The following is a 17,782-nucleotide window of genomic DNA, read 5'->3' on the forward strand; positions in this document are numbered from 1 at the left end:
GTGCATATCACCAGCTCATATCCCAATTGACCCAATAACTTCTTATCCTTAAAGCAAATATGCGTTTCGGTTAACAAAACCATATATGGATCATATATTTTCAATTCTTCATATACCAGATTTCTTTTGTTTTTATTATTCAAGCCTGAAACATACCAGGCTAAGCATCTAAGATGCAACATACTGACTAGTTACAAAATCAAAGTAAACTGCACCTTTCCTTAAATTCAAGCTCATTATTAGTCTTTAAGATACTAAATCAATCACCTTTAAACTTGTCTTGTCCTTTTCTGTTTTTTCTCCCCACCCTTTCCCCCGTTGTCCTTTCCCTTCCCCACTATCACCCCCTAACCATGACCCCAAACCCTTAAAGCACCCCCTCCCCGTATCTCCCCGGAAGCTTAACCCTATCTTCTGCTGCCGTTCAAAAGGCAGCCAATCAGAGAGGTCTCCCCGAGAACCACATCTCTCCGTATTAACCTCATACAAAAAAAATCAAGAATCACAAACAAAAAGAAAGTGCCCCAGTGAATTTACAGTAAGCATTGCAATTTTAAATTTCTTTCCCTTCCATTTTTTAGCTATTTCTCGTCTTTCCCCCTCTCTCTCATTTCTTCTTTTCCTTCAATGATCTATTTTTAAGCATTTAAATTCATTTTTACAAGTAATTGCTCATCCTTTTTTACATCGTTAAAAAAATAAGTGTGACCCGATTTCATAACTTTGAGACAAGCAGGTTCTTGAAGGAAAACTGTGGCACCCTTAGATTTGAAAGGACCGATCAATATACGCAGCCCCCACCTTTTATCCATAGTTATCTTACTAAGGTCAGATTTAACGAAAAAAGTTATATTGTCCAATATCACGGGAGTATTAGGTCTGGCTTTAATTGAGACTGCTTGTCTTAGCAGATAATTTCCGAAGTAGATCATAATTGGACGTGGATATTTGCTTTCCTTGTTTCTTAAAGTTATGGGTAATCTGTGCACCCGTTGTAATTGGGAGTACCAGTCCCAGTGAGACAGGTCAGGAAATGCCCGTTCGAATAGTTTGACCAAATAGGCCCTGGCATCTAAGCCCTCTGATCCCTCGGGTATTCCAAAAAGTCTCAGATTCTGTCGCCTCTGCCTGTTTTCCAATTCTTCCACTTTATTCTGTAGGGACCCGATTACTTCATTGTGTTGACCTGTTTGGGCCGTAGTAGTAGCTAGGGTTTCCTCCACTTCGACAACCCGCTGTTGTAATCCATCGATCTCTTTCATTACCCCGTTCAATTTATTAGTAACTTCCTGCAAACTAAGTTGCATCTTACTATTGTCTTCCCTTAGTTGAAGAAAATGTTGTTGAGTCTCTTGACGATGTATCATTAAGGTTTTTAAAATTAAATCCAAGGAAGAAGTATCAGAAGATGCATTAGGAGAGTAAGAGGATGTTACAAATTGCAAGGGAAGGGCCTCGCCGCCAAGAGCAGTATTAACCGGTAATTTGTCCTTAGAATTAGATTGAGTATGACCAGTAGATGGGATAATATTATCGGAGGTTGCCTTTAAAATTACCTCCAATGGCTCTAGATTTAAGTCTTGATCTTGATCTATCAAGGCCCCATTTTTTACGGGAGAATTTTGCAGATTTTTTAAAGTGCCCCCTTCTGTGAGAGTAGTTCCTGGAGAACACAAAGCGGTATTCTTAATAGCCCCTCGAGGTTGCATCCACTTGAGCAGAGGTGTTTGGTCTCTAATGGATTTCCCTGCTGTAGTTATTGGTACAAATGTCGAAGCTAACATTATAGGTTTCAGTTTTCTCCCCCCTTTCTAGCTTTGTTTTTTTTCCTCCCCCACTTCTTAAGGCCCGAGGGGTTATTGTCTTTAGCTTCAAATATGACATGCTTTCGCTTTTCAAACCCTCCTTCTTCCTCGAGGAGCTCCTCATACTCATACTCATCGTTAGAGTCGTTATCCAACATCTCTTCTGGCGCCATAGCACACTCTCCATCGGCTCTCAGCCCGCCTAGGCTATGATCTAATGCCCGGGGCTGTGTTGGTGCTGGTGCTAGTGCTGGCAAGGAAATTCTGATATTTTCAGTTATTGTTTCCGTTGGAGCAGACCCCGTCGCCATTGCCATTGCCACTGCGCCAGTCTCCATCCCTGCCCCCGCCAGAGTAAGTTCCTTAATTGACCCTGCATTAGTGTTTTTATCAGACTGAAAAGAGTAGATGGATGCATAAGATTGTGGAGATGGAGATGGAGATGGAGGGGCAGCATTTACAAGGGATATTTCAGGCTCTTCCTCTTGTTTTTCCTCCTGTACCGCCAATGTTCCATTTACCCCCCCTAGTTCCCCTGTTGCCTCCAGTGTTTTGATATGCTCCGAGGCCACCTCGGCCTCCACATCCGCATCCGCATCCGGGCTCTTGCTAGGGGCAGCAGCCCCCATCAGTTTACTAAGTTCTGTCTCTGCAGCAGACACATCTAAGCCGACAGTTTTCATTGAAGCTTTCCTGGCTGCCAAGTTTTTATTTTTGTCCTTATCTTGTAGAGCTGGTGAGGAAATGCTATCCTTAGAAGGCGTAGAAAGAGAAAGAGAAAGAGGGTGCGGGGGAGTAGGTTGAGGCTTACCAGCATTAGTCTCTATATTGTCGGGACTTTCAAGAGCATTAACAACGTGCCGCGGCGCCCTCGTAACTACTGCAGGTGAAATTGGCGTAATCATTTTAAACACCAAAGCGGACCCTTCTTCTGCACTTTCTCCCGAAGGAACACCTTTCCCCGCTCGGTTCTATCGCGCTGGGTTTTTACGCGTCATCGACGCTACTCTTTCGTTTTTTCAGTGAATCAAAAAAACAGCCAGAAAAGGCCCCAAACAACAAGCCTTTAAGCCTCTCTCCCCTCTCTCCCTTCTCCTCTCCCCTACAGCAAGTCTTTGTATTAATGAAGTACAGCAACTCGCCACAGCTACTCGCTTGCATACGTTCGTTTTTACCTTCAACAGCAATTTGGGGCTTCTTCCAAGAGAGAGCGAGCTCCCAATAAACAGGAGGTGTACAAAAAACGGGCAAACAACTTTGCTGGAACTGTGGCCGTGGCCGTGGCCGTGGACAAACTCTCCTACGGCTCCTCTGCTGAATTCGCACACTTCCAGCCGCCTCCGTGCCTGCGTATTGAAAGGATGTCAGAAGGACGAGAGAAAGAAATGTGGAACACCTGTGCAGCCTCTGCCTGGAACAGCGAAACAGCTAGGCAAGAATCAAAAGAGTCATTTTCCTTCTCTGCCCGCGCCGCACTGGCAAAAAACACTGAAACTTATCTGTAGGCCTCCGCTATTTCTACCATCATGGGACTCATGTTTAAATTAAAAAAGTAGGGGACAGAATATATTGATTTAAATAAGTGTAATGTATTTACTATGGGAACTGTATCGATATTCCTGTTTCTGACCCTTGTCCGGTTAATAAATCACTAGTGGCAATACAACGGCACAGAAACCCGTTTTCTGATTAGGTCATAGCGCATGCTATCACATTAGGCAAGCACTATCCCTCCAGCCCCCCTAGAAAGCATACCGAGTTCTCAAAACAAATCAAACCTCCAGCAACCTGGGAAATCCCCCGCAGCTATTGTTTTGATTCAGCCAAGAACTCCAGTAAAGAATGTAAGAACGACCAGTTCTTATGACATCCTTATTGACGTATTTATGTCCATCCTTACGTCAATCTCGGCACCTTTCAGGTATAAATAATACCGACATTGCCCTAAGCAAACACACGGTGGTGACGAGATTGGAGCAGCGCGACTTGCAGAGGAGCCCAGCTGATGCAGAAAAAGCCCACGGACGCTGCCCCTGTGATGTATTCCTATAGGTTCTGTATCAATCCCCCTATTCCTGACCCTGTTCTGGTTAACAAGTTAACTAGCAGCCATCCCATGATGCAGAAACCGTTATCTGATTAAGCCACACCACGGCACAGGAACGCGTTATCTGATTAGGTCATAACGCTTGCCATCTAATTAGGCAAGCAATATTCCTCCAGCCCCTGATAAGGAATACGGAGTTCTCAAAACAAATCAAACCTATGACAACCTGGGAAAAACCCTGCGGCCATTGTTTTGATTTCACCGAGAACTTCAGCAAAAGAATGTGCTAACGACCAGTTCGTATGACATCCTTATTGACGTATCTATGTCCATCCTTACGTCAATCTCGGCACCTTACAGGTATAAATATTACCGATATTGCCTTAAGCAAACACACGCGGTGGTGACGAGATCGGAGCAGCCAGACTTGCCGAAGCCCAACACAGAGCGGACCCCGCTGGCGCTGCCCCGCCTTCCTGACGCGCTGAGAACGAGACGCTGCTTTCTCCTGCCGAGAAATCCAGCTCCGGCGCTTCCAAGCAGCCCTTGCAGGCAGCCTGGAATATCGAGACCAAAGACGAGAGATACCATCCCTCAACCATCCTAGATTCAAGGTACAGAACTGAATAACCCCTTGCAGAGAATTCTTGAGTCAGTCACTTGGCAAAACAAACTTAACTTAAACTGCTACTTTCTATCCCCGCCCACGTATTAGGCTTAGGTCAGGTACACTGGGGTAGGCGTAGTTAGAAGCACCAGTTGAGTACGATTAGTCAAATGTTTATATGTATGTATCTATTTTATCCATTTTAAACCACCATATGGCTTAGAAACCATATAAATGTTTTTACAGTATTATTTTATACTTCTGCTTTTATTGTATGCACTTTACTTAACCATAAGTATTGCGATAATATCGATCCATTTCTCTTGTACGAGAAAAGAGACTGATCAATAAATAACATCTTTTATTGAACACGCCCGTCTCTTCCTTTTCTCTACAATCTGGTGAAACTAAGAATGCACGTACTGACTGAGTAAAATAAGTTGTCTTTTGTTTTCACACGACTCTAGAGATACACTCTTGATTAGGGGAGAGCAAAGTTGTCATGTTCTATGGTTGTCAGAAACTAAATCCCTTCTTGTCTACCCAGGGAGGTTCAACTCCTCCTTGCCTATTCGAGAAAGTTTCTAGTGAACTCTGAGCTAGCTGGCAAACCCAAAACTTTAAGTCTAATATCGACAATAGAAGACCTAGTTAACGTCTGGTCTAGGCCTATACTATTGAAGGTATTATTCCAATGCGCAGAGCCTATTGGGATAATAGGAACTACACTACATGGCGCCCAAACGTTTGGAAAGGCGATAAAACTAACGCAAGACATTAGAGTAACTCAGTCGTGCTCTTTCACTCAGACCCCTTTTTTCCCATAATACTCCAAAGACGTCTGGAGTGGGTGAAAGGTAATATCCGCCAAACCTCGCAGGAGGAAACACCTATGTATGGTTCTTGGTTTAGTCAACGTTGAAGGATACACTGTTCCAAAATATTGTGCATCTAATCTTTGTTTCCATAAGAAACCTGATCTGCAAACAAACGGTAAAACCTTCCTGTCGGTAAAATGGTAGACAGTGATGAAGAAAGAGAGACAGCTAGAATGGCAGCTGAACTCGTAGCAGCTGATAATACTATGCAAGAAGCAGACCCGGATATAATACTGATCCCGGTCAACATAAGAAAATCTGTAACTTTAAAACTTATAGAAAATGGACTGACACCTAGAGGTGGCACAGTCATATTCGTAATAGAGGCACACGAATATCGGCAGACAGAGGTGTTCTATTCATGGATACACTTTCCAGCAGCAAACGCTGTAACAAAGCACTTCCACTATTACAAAACAGAGGAACCTCCTAATGAGTACACTCCTTTCGAGGAGGTGGAAGTACCACTTAAAGTCCAAGAGCACCTGCTCTTGTTTAATGGCGCCCTAAAACATAATAATCACATCACCAGGCTCGGTCCATTAGGTAGACCAGGAGCAACATGGCCGGTCCTAGCCCGATACACATCACATCCAGACATTGAAGGAATGTATGCAGCAGATCTTTTAATACAACTAAAACAATTAATAAAAGTACATAGACAATTAGTCCAATATGTAATGCGGACTTCAACAATCCAACCAGCAATTAAAATTTCACAGCTGACCTCTCATCAGGGGAACACAAATAAAATTACACCACAGAACATACAGTCCTGCCTAGGTAAAGTACCAGCTAAACGGGAACAAATACCATTCTGGTTAGCACAAAAAATCACCCAAATAGAGGCGGTGTTTCCAGACACCACCCCGTTAGAAAAACACAGGATTCTGACTATCTGTCTTCCAATGGGAATCGCACCACACGTGGAGGACTGTGACACTTGGGGTACAGTCTTTGCTTCCATTTACACAAAAACGCATGGTGTTCCATCCATCTCGGTAATACCAGATGTGCTAAAACAAATTCAAGATGAACCCGCTTTAACTCTTGGTATGAAATTACTGAAAGACTTCAAGCAGGTCTCGGCTATATTACTAGCCAATATAAAGGGAGAAGCAGCAAACGTGGCAATCCGCCAAAGGTTAAAAGAAACAGATATAGCAGACCAACCAGCTGAAATTGCCAGAATTATAGAAAAATCCTATGAGGAACTAGGTAGAGATAGTTTAGGTGGAATACCAGTAAAACCCCAACTGATTGAAAGTCCTGAAAAAGTATTTTTTTTTAAATAATTTAACAACACAAAAAAAGAGCTGGGATGGAAACAAACAATCCAATCCTAAAGAAAAGAAATTCCAGTCCAGAGGAAGGTCTCCTCGGCGGAGAGAAAGATCTCCGAACCAAGGACGCAGGTCTCCCCAAAGTGAGCCCTCTGGGAAAAAATACAATCTTAGAAATAGGGATAATATAAAGAAGCCTGATAGATATCAAGAAATTGATGCACGTCCCTCTCAATCTTTTCAGACTTCCTCACAGAAATCGGAAAGAAGAGGACGATCAGAACACAGGGAAGAGCACGTCAAGTCCAAAGACAAGGAACCTGCTCATCTAAATAAGAAATTACAATTTCCAAAAAAGAAGGTAGCCAGTATTAAAGTAATTAACAATGCCGAGAATACTGAGGACACAACTGAAAAACGGAGAATGGGCTCAGACAATGCTAGACAGCGCAGCAGAAGTGAGCATAGCTCGCAAAGTCCTTATGATTCATCTGGAGACAGTGGACACGAATGAATACCTTCAAGTGGAAACTGCAGACACCAGAGTTAGCAAACCTCACAAAATATATGAAATAACTTTACGTATAGAAGGGGATAAGACTAGAAAAATAAGGGGCCTATTTTGGGATAATCTCTCCAAGGGCTATGACATCCTTCTAGCTGAAAAAGACTGGCCACCAGAGTTTGTCAGGGAGTGCCCACATGGCGAAGAAATAATTATGCCTGCCTTCTCAAATAATATTCCAATTCATAAAAAATACACACTTGCTAGAAAATGGGCAGTAGCTCAAGCTCCTGCTTTATATAAAAATCATGTAGGATGGGATGAGGACTCTCCTCCTCACAAAATCCAGTTAAAATCACAACCTACTGCACAGAGACCGTACTCCAAGCACCTAGAACACTAAAAAACCTACAGTCAATTCTAGGCTTCCTAAATTTCGGAAGAACATACATTGCAAATTGCGCAGAAAGGGTCAAACCCCTTTATGATCTAATAAAACCAGATTTTAAAAGAACCAATTGGACTCAAATACACACAGAAATTCTGAGATCCATACAAACAGACATGTTAATTAAAACAAAATTAGAAACACGTGATAACACACGCAATCTTGTGATTCGAGTCATCCCAGGAAGATGCGGATTCACATACCTGACCTCTAATGAGGGAGAAAAGGTACCAATTGCATTCAAATCACACTTATACACTAAAGCTGAAATGAAATTTAGCCCAACGGAAAAAATTCTTACTGCAACACAGACAGCTATAGCAAATGAACGAGCCCTGGCACAAGGTAAACGAATAATAATCGTGACACCGATACCAGCCCTAGAGGCGGTAACAAAGGCAAGCATTCCGAATGCTAAAGCACTACATCCAAGGTGGATACAGTGGACTAATTCTCTTGCTGCAACAGACGTGGTATATGAATTTGATCCCAACTTAAAAACACAAGAATTTCTCCAATACGAATTCGAATGTCCTCCGCCGACTGAAATTCTGCCTCTAGAACATTACGGCTGTATAATATATACAGACGGATCAGCACAACCCGCAGTGGGGGGTAAACAAGCTTACAGTGCTGCGTGCGCGATTGTTAAAGGTCGCTGGCACGAAGGGAAATTTAAACCAGCGATCACTAAAACACAATCTCTAGGAGATTGTACAGCTCAGCGAGCTGAACTACTGGCATTCAAGATGGCGCTTGAAAATACCGATCGAGAATTCCCCGCACTCATAGTGTGCGATTCGTATTATTGCGTTCAGTCTTACAATGAATACTTGCAGATCTGGCTTCAGAATGGTTTTAAGGATGCAAAAGGAGGCACAATAAAGCTTAAAATGCTCTGGGAACAAGTAGTTCTTTTACAGAAAGAACTACCAAAGACTCACGTGATACATACACTGAGTCATCAACGTGATGGCGTTCACGTTGCAGGGAATTCATTGGCTGATGAGGCCGCGAAGGCAGCTGTGCAAACGGCTTCCGTAGCTGCCATCACACGGTCGAAAACAAAAATAGACAGCGATATATTACAAGCTGTCAGCGCTACAGAAAAAGATTCGATAGAAACACTCCCGAAAGGCTTTCCAGTGAAGTACTCATACATAACTGATGCAAACAATGTTCCGTTTGCTCGAATCCCTGGAGTGGGGGATAGGGCAATTCCAAACATGGAACATAGGTTAGGACTAATCATAGCGGCACACGAAGGGCTTGCTTCTGTACATGCTGGCGTCTCAGCCACAGTATCGTTATTAAAACAGGGATACTGGTGGCCACAAATGAGAAGACAAACACGGAACTATGTTCTAGAATGTGAAATATGTCAAAAAATGAAAGTATCAACAGTGAGACGACCAGCGCAGACGCCCCTTCTAATCTCGGATAAACCATTAGCCTGTGTTTACCTGGACCACTGTGGTCCCTTACAAAGGGATGGTAACTATAAATATATCTTGGTTGCAGTGGATTCATGCACGAGATTCATATGGATGTGGCCCCAGCGATCGGCTGACGCCAGAACTGTTATAAAAGATTTGCGAGTCTTTATCGGCACATACGCAATTGGCATGCTGCTTTCTGACCAGGGTCCTGCTTTTAGCTCTAGAGCTTATAAGGAGGCCATGACCAGCATGGGCATTGCATTGCGGTATTCTTGTCCATTTCATCCTGAGGGTAACGGAATTGTAGAAAGAAAAAAACCGTGACATAAAGCAATATATAACAGCGAAGGTATTAGGTTCGGGAGCTGGGTGGGTCAAACATCTAATAAGTGTCCAACGTAGTCTAAACAACCTGCCAAGAAATTCTCTGAAGGGATTCAGTCCGTACGAATTGTTGTTTGGGACTAGGATGATGGTCTTAGATCTTGACAGTCAGACTTCAGTGGTGAAAGAAAAAAGCTTTGATATCAAAGATCGTTTGGCTATTTTGCAGGACTTAAACGAAACAAGAAAAGACCTGAGCAACATAAAGCTGAAACAGCAGCCAACAACCACTGAAGAACCACCACCTGTCCCAGCAAGACCTGTCTGGATTCCAAAAGTCGGGGATCTAGTCAGAGAAAAGATCGCGGTAAAGAAGGAATTTGGGCCTTCTTACAGAAAAGCAGTTCCTGTCTTGTCTATCAACGGGACAAGATCAGTTGTACTGCCGCCACTTGCTGGTAAAAAGGAGAACCGAGTTGTATCCATCGACCTGGTAAAACCACAATCATGTGGCCGATAACAAACAGTAGGCCAAGTGGACTCCCGATAAGTAGTAGAACACCAAGGTTTGCTACAAATACAGAGGTCCAAACTAAGAGGCTAATCACATTCGAAACGCCTACAGAACAACAACAAGGACTATGCAACAATGCATTGGAACTCAGACCTCTAAAAACCCAAATAAAAACATTTAGTAGAGACACACCAACCTACAATGAAGTAACAAATGAATATGCTGAAGCCGCAAGAAACAGTAATCCTGAAGCAATTGGAACAATAGACAGAACGGCATCCGGCTACTTCATCAACTTCGATGATTCTTCTGAAGATCTAAGTGAATCAAAGACACAGCCATCAACAAAAACTTTTAAAGATAAAGCTAAGGAACTTTTGAAACAACTGAAAGAAACCGATCTGATTTCTCCATGGATTGAATTTTGGGTGGCCTTTGGTGCATTTATCCTCATACTTTGGCTCATCATGGTACTATGCTTGGGACGCTTCATTGAGGGAAAATATGCTAAAATGGACACAGCAAGCCAGAAAATCAACTTGATCCTCAAGCCACACACGTGTTCACACGTCGAGAAAAGAGAACTTTCTTCAGTCAACTTCACAGCCAATCCTATACCGGGTGGGGTAGTATGGGACAACACTGACTATGAAATTTATGGTCCGGTTGAAATCCTGAAATATCCACACCAAATCAAGATCTCGTTGTGTGACTTTGTAAAACCAAGCTCATTTGCTGATGATTGGGACTTTGAAAGTATAAATGATATGATGTCTGACCTAGTGACGTCTGCTAAATTTACCAAACATGATTATTTGCAGGGTTCATCTAATTATGATAGTATGTACTGTTACAACCACTATGGTAACCATTTTTTACATAAATCGGCACAACCTAGAAAAGTTTTAAATTATAATCAATGGGAACATTGTGCAACCCCTCCAAAAGGAAGCTCAAGAACCTTTTATGACAAATATTCATACTTTTCAGGGTTCAACACAAGTAATGCTGAAACATTTTATTTCAAATTGTCAAATAAGACAGGAACAAAAACCATGCTTACAAACACGAAATTGATATATTCGGACTCATTTTTTGAACAAATGAATACATTTGGTTTTGATTATTGGGACAAAAATGTTGAAGTAAAAAGTGTTTGGGGTACAAAAGAATGGCAAGTACAAGGTATAGAATCATTGTTTAGAGCCTGCATGATCCCAGAACAAATTATATTTCTGAATGATATATCTTAAATGGCGACCGTGCGACGCAGGTGAGTGTGACCCACTTGTGGGACACCCCCGCGCCGCACGGCCACCAGCTGCTGCGTGTGCCCCTTGCCTGCCTGTGCCTCGCTGCTGCCTCGTTTGCCGGTTGCCGCCGCTGCGGTTGTTTTTGCCCATTGTTTTGACGTGAATTTGTGCCTGCTTGTCTTAATCTGATTTTTCCCTTGTTTTTGCGATTATTTGTGCCTGTTTTGTTTTAATATCTTTTTCCCCGTGTTTTGCCTTTCCTTCCTTTGTTGCCCGCCGCCCTCCGCCCTCCATTCCCGCCAACGCCGCTTTTCCCCGCCCTTTTTCTATTCTGTACCCTCCCCGCTCCCGCCTCCCAGCTGCTCCGCCCACCCGCGCACTTGGCCTTAAATGGCGACCGTGCGACGCAGGTGAGTGTGACCCACTTGTGGGACACCCCCGCGCCGCACGGCCACCAGCTGCTGCGTGTGCCCCTTGCCTGCCTGTGCCTCGCTGCTGCCTCGTTTGCCGGTTGCCGCCGCTGCGGTTGTTTTTGCCCATTGTTTTGACGTGAATTTGTGCCTGCTTGTCTTAATCTGATTTTTCCCTTGTTTTTGCGATTATTTGTGCCTGTTTTGTTTTAATATCTTTTTCCCCGTGTTTTGCCTTTCCTTCCTTTGTTGCCCGCCGCCCTCCGCCCTCCCTTCCCGCCAACGCCGCTTTTCCCCACCCTTTTTCTATTCTGTACCCTCCCCGCTCCCGCCTCCCAGCTGCTCCGCCCACCCGCGCACTTGGCCTTAAATGGCGACCGTGCGACGCAGGTGAGTGTGACCCACTTGTGGGACACCCCCGCGCCGCACGGCCACCAGCTGCTGCGTGTGCCCCTTGCCTGCCTGTGCCTCGCTGCTGCCTCGTTTGCCGGTTGCCGCCGCTGCGGTTGTTTTTGCCCATTGTTTTGACGTGAATTTGTGCCTGCTTGTCTTAATCTGATTTTTCCCTTGTTTTTGCGATTATTTGTGCCTGTTTTGTTTTAATATCTTTTTCCCCGTGTTTTGCCTTTCCTTCCTTTGTTGCCCGCCGCCCTCCGCCCTCCCTTCCCGCCAACGCCGCTTTTCCCCGCCCTTTTTCTATTCTGTACCCTCCCCGCTCCCGCCTCCCAGCTGCTCCGCCCACCCGCGCACTTGGCCTTAAATGGCGACCGTGCGACGCAGGTGAGTGTGACCCACTTGTGGGACACCCCCGCGCCGCACGGCCACCAGCTGCTGCGTGTGCCCCTTGCCTGCCTGTGCCTCGCTGCTGCCTCGTTTGCCGGTTGCCGCCGCTGCGGTTGTTTTTGCCCATTGTTTTGACGTGAATTTGTGCCTGCTTGTCTTAATCTGATTTTTCCCTTGTTTTTGCGATTATTTGTGCCTGTTTTGTTTTAATATCTTTTTCCCCGTGTTTTGCCTTTCCTTCCTTTGTTGCCCGCCGCCCTCCGCCCTCCCTTCCCGCCAACGCCGCTTTTCCCCGCCCTTTTTCTATTCTGTACCCTCCCCGCTCCCGCCTCCCAGCTGCTCCGCCCACCCGCGCACTTCGCCTTAAATGGCGACCGTGCGAACGCGCAGCGTTGACGTGCAGCGGGTGCGCCGATTGTGCGGCGAAGGCGCGCCAAAGGTAAGCCCGTCTGCGCCCGTCCGCGACCGGATCGCGACCAGGGCCAGGACCCCTGGCCCACGAAGACCCCGACCGACCCGCCTGACATACGCCGCCGCCACCCTCACCGCTCTCAACACCGGCCGACTCCCAGACTGCCACCAAGCCACTCCACGATGTACCCACGGACCTTTCAGCTGCCACGCCTGCAAGTTCTCCTGCATCCGGACCTGCCTCGCACCAGCACCCGCCAAGACGAACACCAGCAGCACCCACCTCAAGTGCATCCTGATCAACACCCGCTCCGTCCACAGACACGCCATCGAACTCTGGAACCTCCTAGACGCCACAGCCCCTGACGTTGCCTTCCTCACGGAGACCTGGATGAACGCCTCTTCAGCTCCCGACATCGCCATCGCCATCCCAGAGGGCTACAAGATCGTCCGGAGGGACCGAAACGCCAACCAGATGGGAGGAGGCATCGCCATCATCCACAGGAACACCATCCGTCTCACGACCAGCACCGACAACACCCTGACCAGCGCCGAACACCTGCATTTCCAGATCCACACCAACCCGAACACCACCCTCAGAGGCACACTGATCTACCGACCCCCTGGACCACGCACACAATTCAGCGAGGACATCGCCAACTTCGTCAGCCCGCATGCCCTCCCCTCCGCTGACTACATCCTCCTGGGAGACCTCAACTTCCATCTGGAGAACAACAACGACCGCAACACCACCACCCTGCTCGACAACCTCGCCAACCTTGGACTCAAGCAACTGGTGTCCACCCCCACCCACCTCGCCGGACACACACTCGACGCAGTCTTCTCTTCCAGCACAGACATCGAGTTCAGCCACGCCACAGAGCTTCAATGGACGGACCACAGTTGCGTCCACTTCACCTTCAAGAGAACGACGACCCACCAACACCAGCAACAGGCCGCCCACAGAAGCTGGAACAAGATCACAGCAGACCAGCTCGCCACCTCCCTGAGCCAGCACCCTCCTGCCAGCTCAGCGAACCCCAGCCAGGCCGCCGACAACCTCACGAAGTGGATCAGCAACTGCGCGGACGAACTCGCCCCTCTGAGGACCCCGCCTAGCAGACCCGGCAGCAAGAAGGCCCCATGGTTCACCAACGAACTCAAGAGCTCCAAGAAGAACTGCCGAGCCCTCGAGAAAGTCTGGAAAAGGGAACCGACACCGGACAACAGGACCTCCTACAAACTGGCCACCCGGAAACACCACCAGCTGATCCGCGCCGCCAAGAAAACAGCATTTAAGGACCGGTTGGACAACAACGCACACAACTGCAAGGAACTCTTCAACATCGTGAAAGAGCTTTCCAACCCCAGCGCAGGAAACAACGACGTCACCCCATCGCAAGACCTCTGCAACTCCCTCGCTTCATACTTCCACAACAAGATCACGGACATACACAGCAGCTTCAACAACCAGCCAACGCACACCATGACCGAACAACCACCCCCCACCACCATCCTCCACGCCTGGACCCCGATCAGCACCGAAGACACCATCCGCACAATGAACTCCATCCACTCCGGATCACCGACCGACCCCTGCCCTCACCACGTCTTCAACAAGGCCGACGCTGTCATCGCACCCCACCTGCGAGACATCATCAACACATCCTTCGACACCACCATCTTCCCGGAGAGCTGGAAACACGCCGAACTCAGCGCTCTACTCAAGAAACCAACAGCGGACCCCACCGACCTCAAGAATTACCGCCCCATCTCGCTCCTCCCGTTTCCAGCCAAAGTCATCGAGAAGACCGTCAACAAGCAGATGGCCGCCTTCCTCGAGACGAACGGATCCCTCGACCCCTCACAGTCCGGCTTCCGAGCCAACCACAGCACCGAGACCGCCCTCATCGCCGCCACCGATGACATCTGAGCCCTGATGGACAATGGAGAAACAGCGGCCCTCATCCTCCTGGACCTCTCCGCGGCATTCGACACTGTCTGCCACCGCACCCTAGTGCAGCACCTCAGCAACGTCGGAATTCAGGAGAAGGCTCTGGAATGGATCATCTCCTTCCTCGACGGAAGAACACAGAGAGTCCGCCTACCACCGTACAAGTCAGAGGCCTCCGAAGTCATCTGCGGCGTCCCCCAAGGATCATCCCTGAGCCCCACCCTCTTCAACGTCTACATGAGCCCCCTCGCGGCCATCGTACGCAAACACAACCTCAGCATAATCTCCTACGCCGACGACACCCAGCTGATCCTCTCCCTGACCAACGACCCCGCCGCCGCCAGAGCCAACCTGCACGAAGGGATGAAAGAGGTAGCCGAGTGGATGACGATCAGCCGCCTGAAACTGAACTCGGACAAGACGGAGATCCTCATCCTGGGCTCCTCACCCTCCGCCTGGGACGACTCCTGGTGGCCTCCCGCCCTGGGCACCGCACCCAAACCGACAGACCATGCACGCAACCTGGGCTTCATCCTGGACTCCTCCCTCTCCATGACCAGGCAAGTTAACAACGTCTCCTCGGCGTGCTTCAACATCCTACGCATGCTACGGAAGATCTTCTGGTGGATCCCCACCGAGACCAGGAAGACCGTCACCCAGGCCCTCGTCACCAGCCGTCTGGACTACGGCAACGCCCTCTACGCCGGTACCACCGTCAAGCTCCAGAAGAGACTCCAGCGGATCCAGAACGCCCCAGCCAGACTCATCCTCGACATCCCACGAACCAGCCACATCTCCGGACATCTGAGAGACCTTCACTGGCTCCCCGTCAACAAAAGAATCACCTTCCGCCTCCTCACCCACGCACACAAAGCCCTACACGACCGAGGCCCGAGTTACCTCAACAGCCGAGTCAACTTCTACGCTCCCAAACGCCACCTCCGATCAGCCAACCACGCCCTCGCCGCCGTCCCCCGCATCCGAAGAGCGACTACAGGAGGAAGGTCCTTCTCCTACCTGGCCGCCAAGACCTGGAACTCCCTCCCGACCGACCTGCGCCTGACCCAAGACCACCTCTCCTTCAGGAAGAAGCTGAAGACCTGGCTGTTCGAGCAGTAGCGGCACACCCCCCCCCCCCCCCCCCCCCCCCCAGCGCCTTGAGACCCTACGGGTATGTAGCGCGCTCTACAAGTGTCACTGATTGATTGATTGAATGACACTGTTCAACAAACTACCTGTCTTGGCCTAGCCAAAATCAAAGACTTAAATAAACCGTCTATTCCAAAGCCAACTATGAACAGCAATAGCTCTACAGATGAAGAGATAGACGTAAACTATGTATTAAACCAAAACAGAACACATCCTGATTGGAAACAATGGTTGATCTGGCCCACAGATACTAATAACTGTCAAGACAGATTCCTGAACAAAATACAGGGGTTCACATTGACCAGGCCAGACCCTAGATATTCCCAAAGACAACACCCAGGGATCATTACCACCTACAGTGTGGGCAACCTCTGCCTCCAATGGCTACAAACTTCCACACTGACAGAAATTAAGCAACACCTAACTTTACTTACTGATGGTGCTGACTTGCGTGATTTCATTATGGAACCGCGCAAACAGTGTCAGAAACGCTTCATAGCAGCCTCTATATATGCAGCTTACAACGAGGCCTGGAAGATAACTCAAATTGAGACAGCAGAAAGTATACGGGAAATTGACCGTATTAATTTGGAAAAATCACTTTCTGTAGTGGACAATGGGTTAATGACTCTGTCCTCCAGAATCTTTTCATTGGACAGCATTGTGTCTTCAGCAATCGACATAATATCGCAAGACTTACTGTTGTTACAACACGGTCAGTCTCAATTGCGTTCTATTGTACAGCTTGGCTGGACGTTACAAAATCTGCGTTCAGGCTATGTGACTTGGCGTTTAATCAACACAACGTCACTATTCAATATCTTTAACCTTACTGATAAACAAATCAGTATGGCACAGAAGGGTGCTGATTATACAATCCTGAGCATTGAGAAACTCGAGAGATTACCATTGACAATGTCAGAACGACCTGTCATTGAATGGATAATACATGAGATAATTAATATTCCAATATCGACTTTCAGGTTTCAATACTGCCAAAAATATATACAGGCTGGCATGTACGAAAAATTGGGAAAAGGGTACATTAAGACAACATGGAACTTGCCCTATTCACATGCATGTGTCAGTAATAAAGGACAGAAAGTGTTTCTTAGTGGCAATAATTGTGCGATGTCACTAAGCGGTACACTTCTGTGTAATGGAATTAGTTTGCATGGAGCCTGTGAAGGGAACTCAAATAACCTTTCATGTCACCAGCTAGGCGCACCTGCAACAGAGATAGAACCATTCTTTAAAAGACTCTATAACGGGAGTTACATTCTAATTGTGGATCGCAGATGTTGTAGTTTACTGCCCGGGGTTCCTTATCTCATAACTACGACTGCGAAGGTCATGTGCTGTGGACGCTTATTGTTCCCCAGCTCCTTTCCAGACAGGGAGGCAAGGGCATGGCCTAACTTGAAAATTACTTCTATTCGAATTGATACTTTAAGCAGAATGAAAACAGTGCTTCTTCAGACGCCGACCAGGCTCACGTCATCAAAAGAAACGTATGATCTCCTAGTCGCAAGGACGACTGCAGAGATTCACTCATTGCTATCAACTACTACCCCCATACATTTCGCAGAAATCCTGAATGAAATCTTAAATATTTCTGATACCAGTGGAGTCTCAAATTATTATTATTATTATTATTCTGAGTTTTGTATAGCGCCTGGTTACCAAATAGGCATCCCAGCGCTCGCCAGATAATGTATTTAAGACAGTATTTTCGATGGCATTAACACCATTTAAAGCCATACTGGGTATTTTTCCAGACTTCGTCCATTTGATTTTTTGCCGACTTCCCCTCATTTTGGGACTAATTGCAGGAATCCTATTCTTGGTCCTTATATTTCGTTATGGCAAACCATGTCACAGACAAAACACCTGCGACAAGGGAAGAAACAATCCGAGCCATTGGATACCGGGACCGGATATCAAAAATCCTGGGACTTTCCCGGCTTAGAGA

The 17,782-nt window shown here is 47.0% G+C and overlaps 1 protein-coding gene across 1 annotated transcript in view; it reads left to right on the forward strand.

Annotated features, from left to right (window-relative positions):
* The first annotated feature begins 3,166 nt into the window (after positions 1-3,166).
* The window catches only part of LOC144763102 (olfactory receptor 2K2-like), a 43,017-nt gene continuing 28,401 nt past the window's right edge, over positions 3,167-17,782 (forward strand). Inside the window, exon 1 of the mRNA XM_078648398.1 lies at positions 3,167-3,237. Coding sequence (XP_078504524.1) covers positions 3,167-3,237 — 71 coding nt within the window. The remainder of the gene's footprint in view (positions 3,238-17,782) is intronic.

The sequence above is a fragment of the Lissotriton helveticus genome, chromosome 6 (genome assembly GCF_964261635.1).
Source record: "Lissotriton helveticus chromosome 6, aLisHel1.1, whole genome shotgun sequence".
Classification (NCBI taxonomy): domain Eukaryota; kingdom Metazoa; phylum Chordata; class Amphibia; order Caudata; family Salamandridae; genus Lissotriton; species Lissotriton helveticus.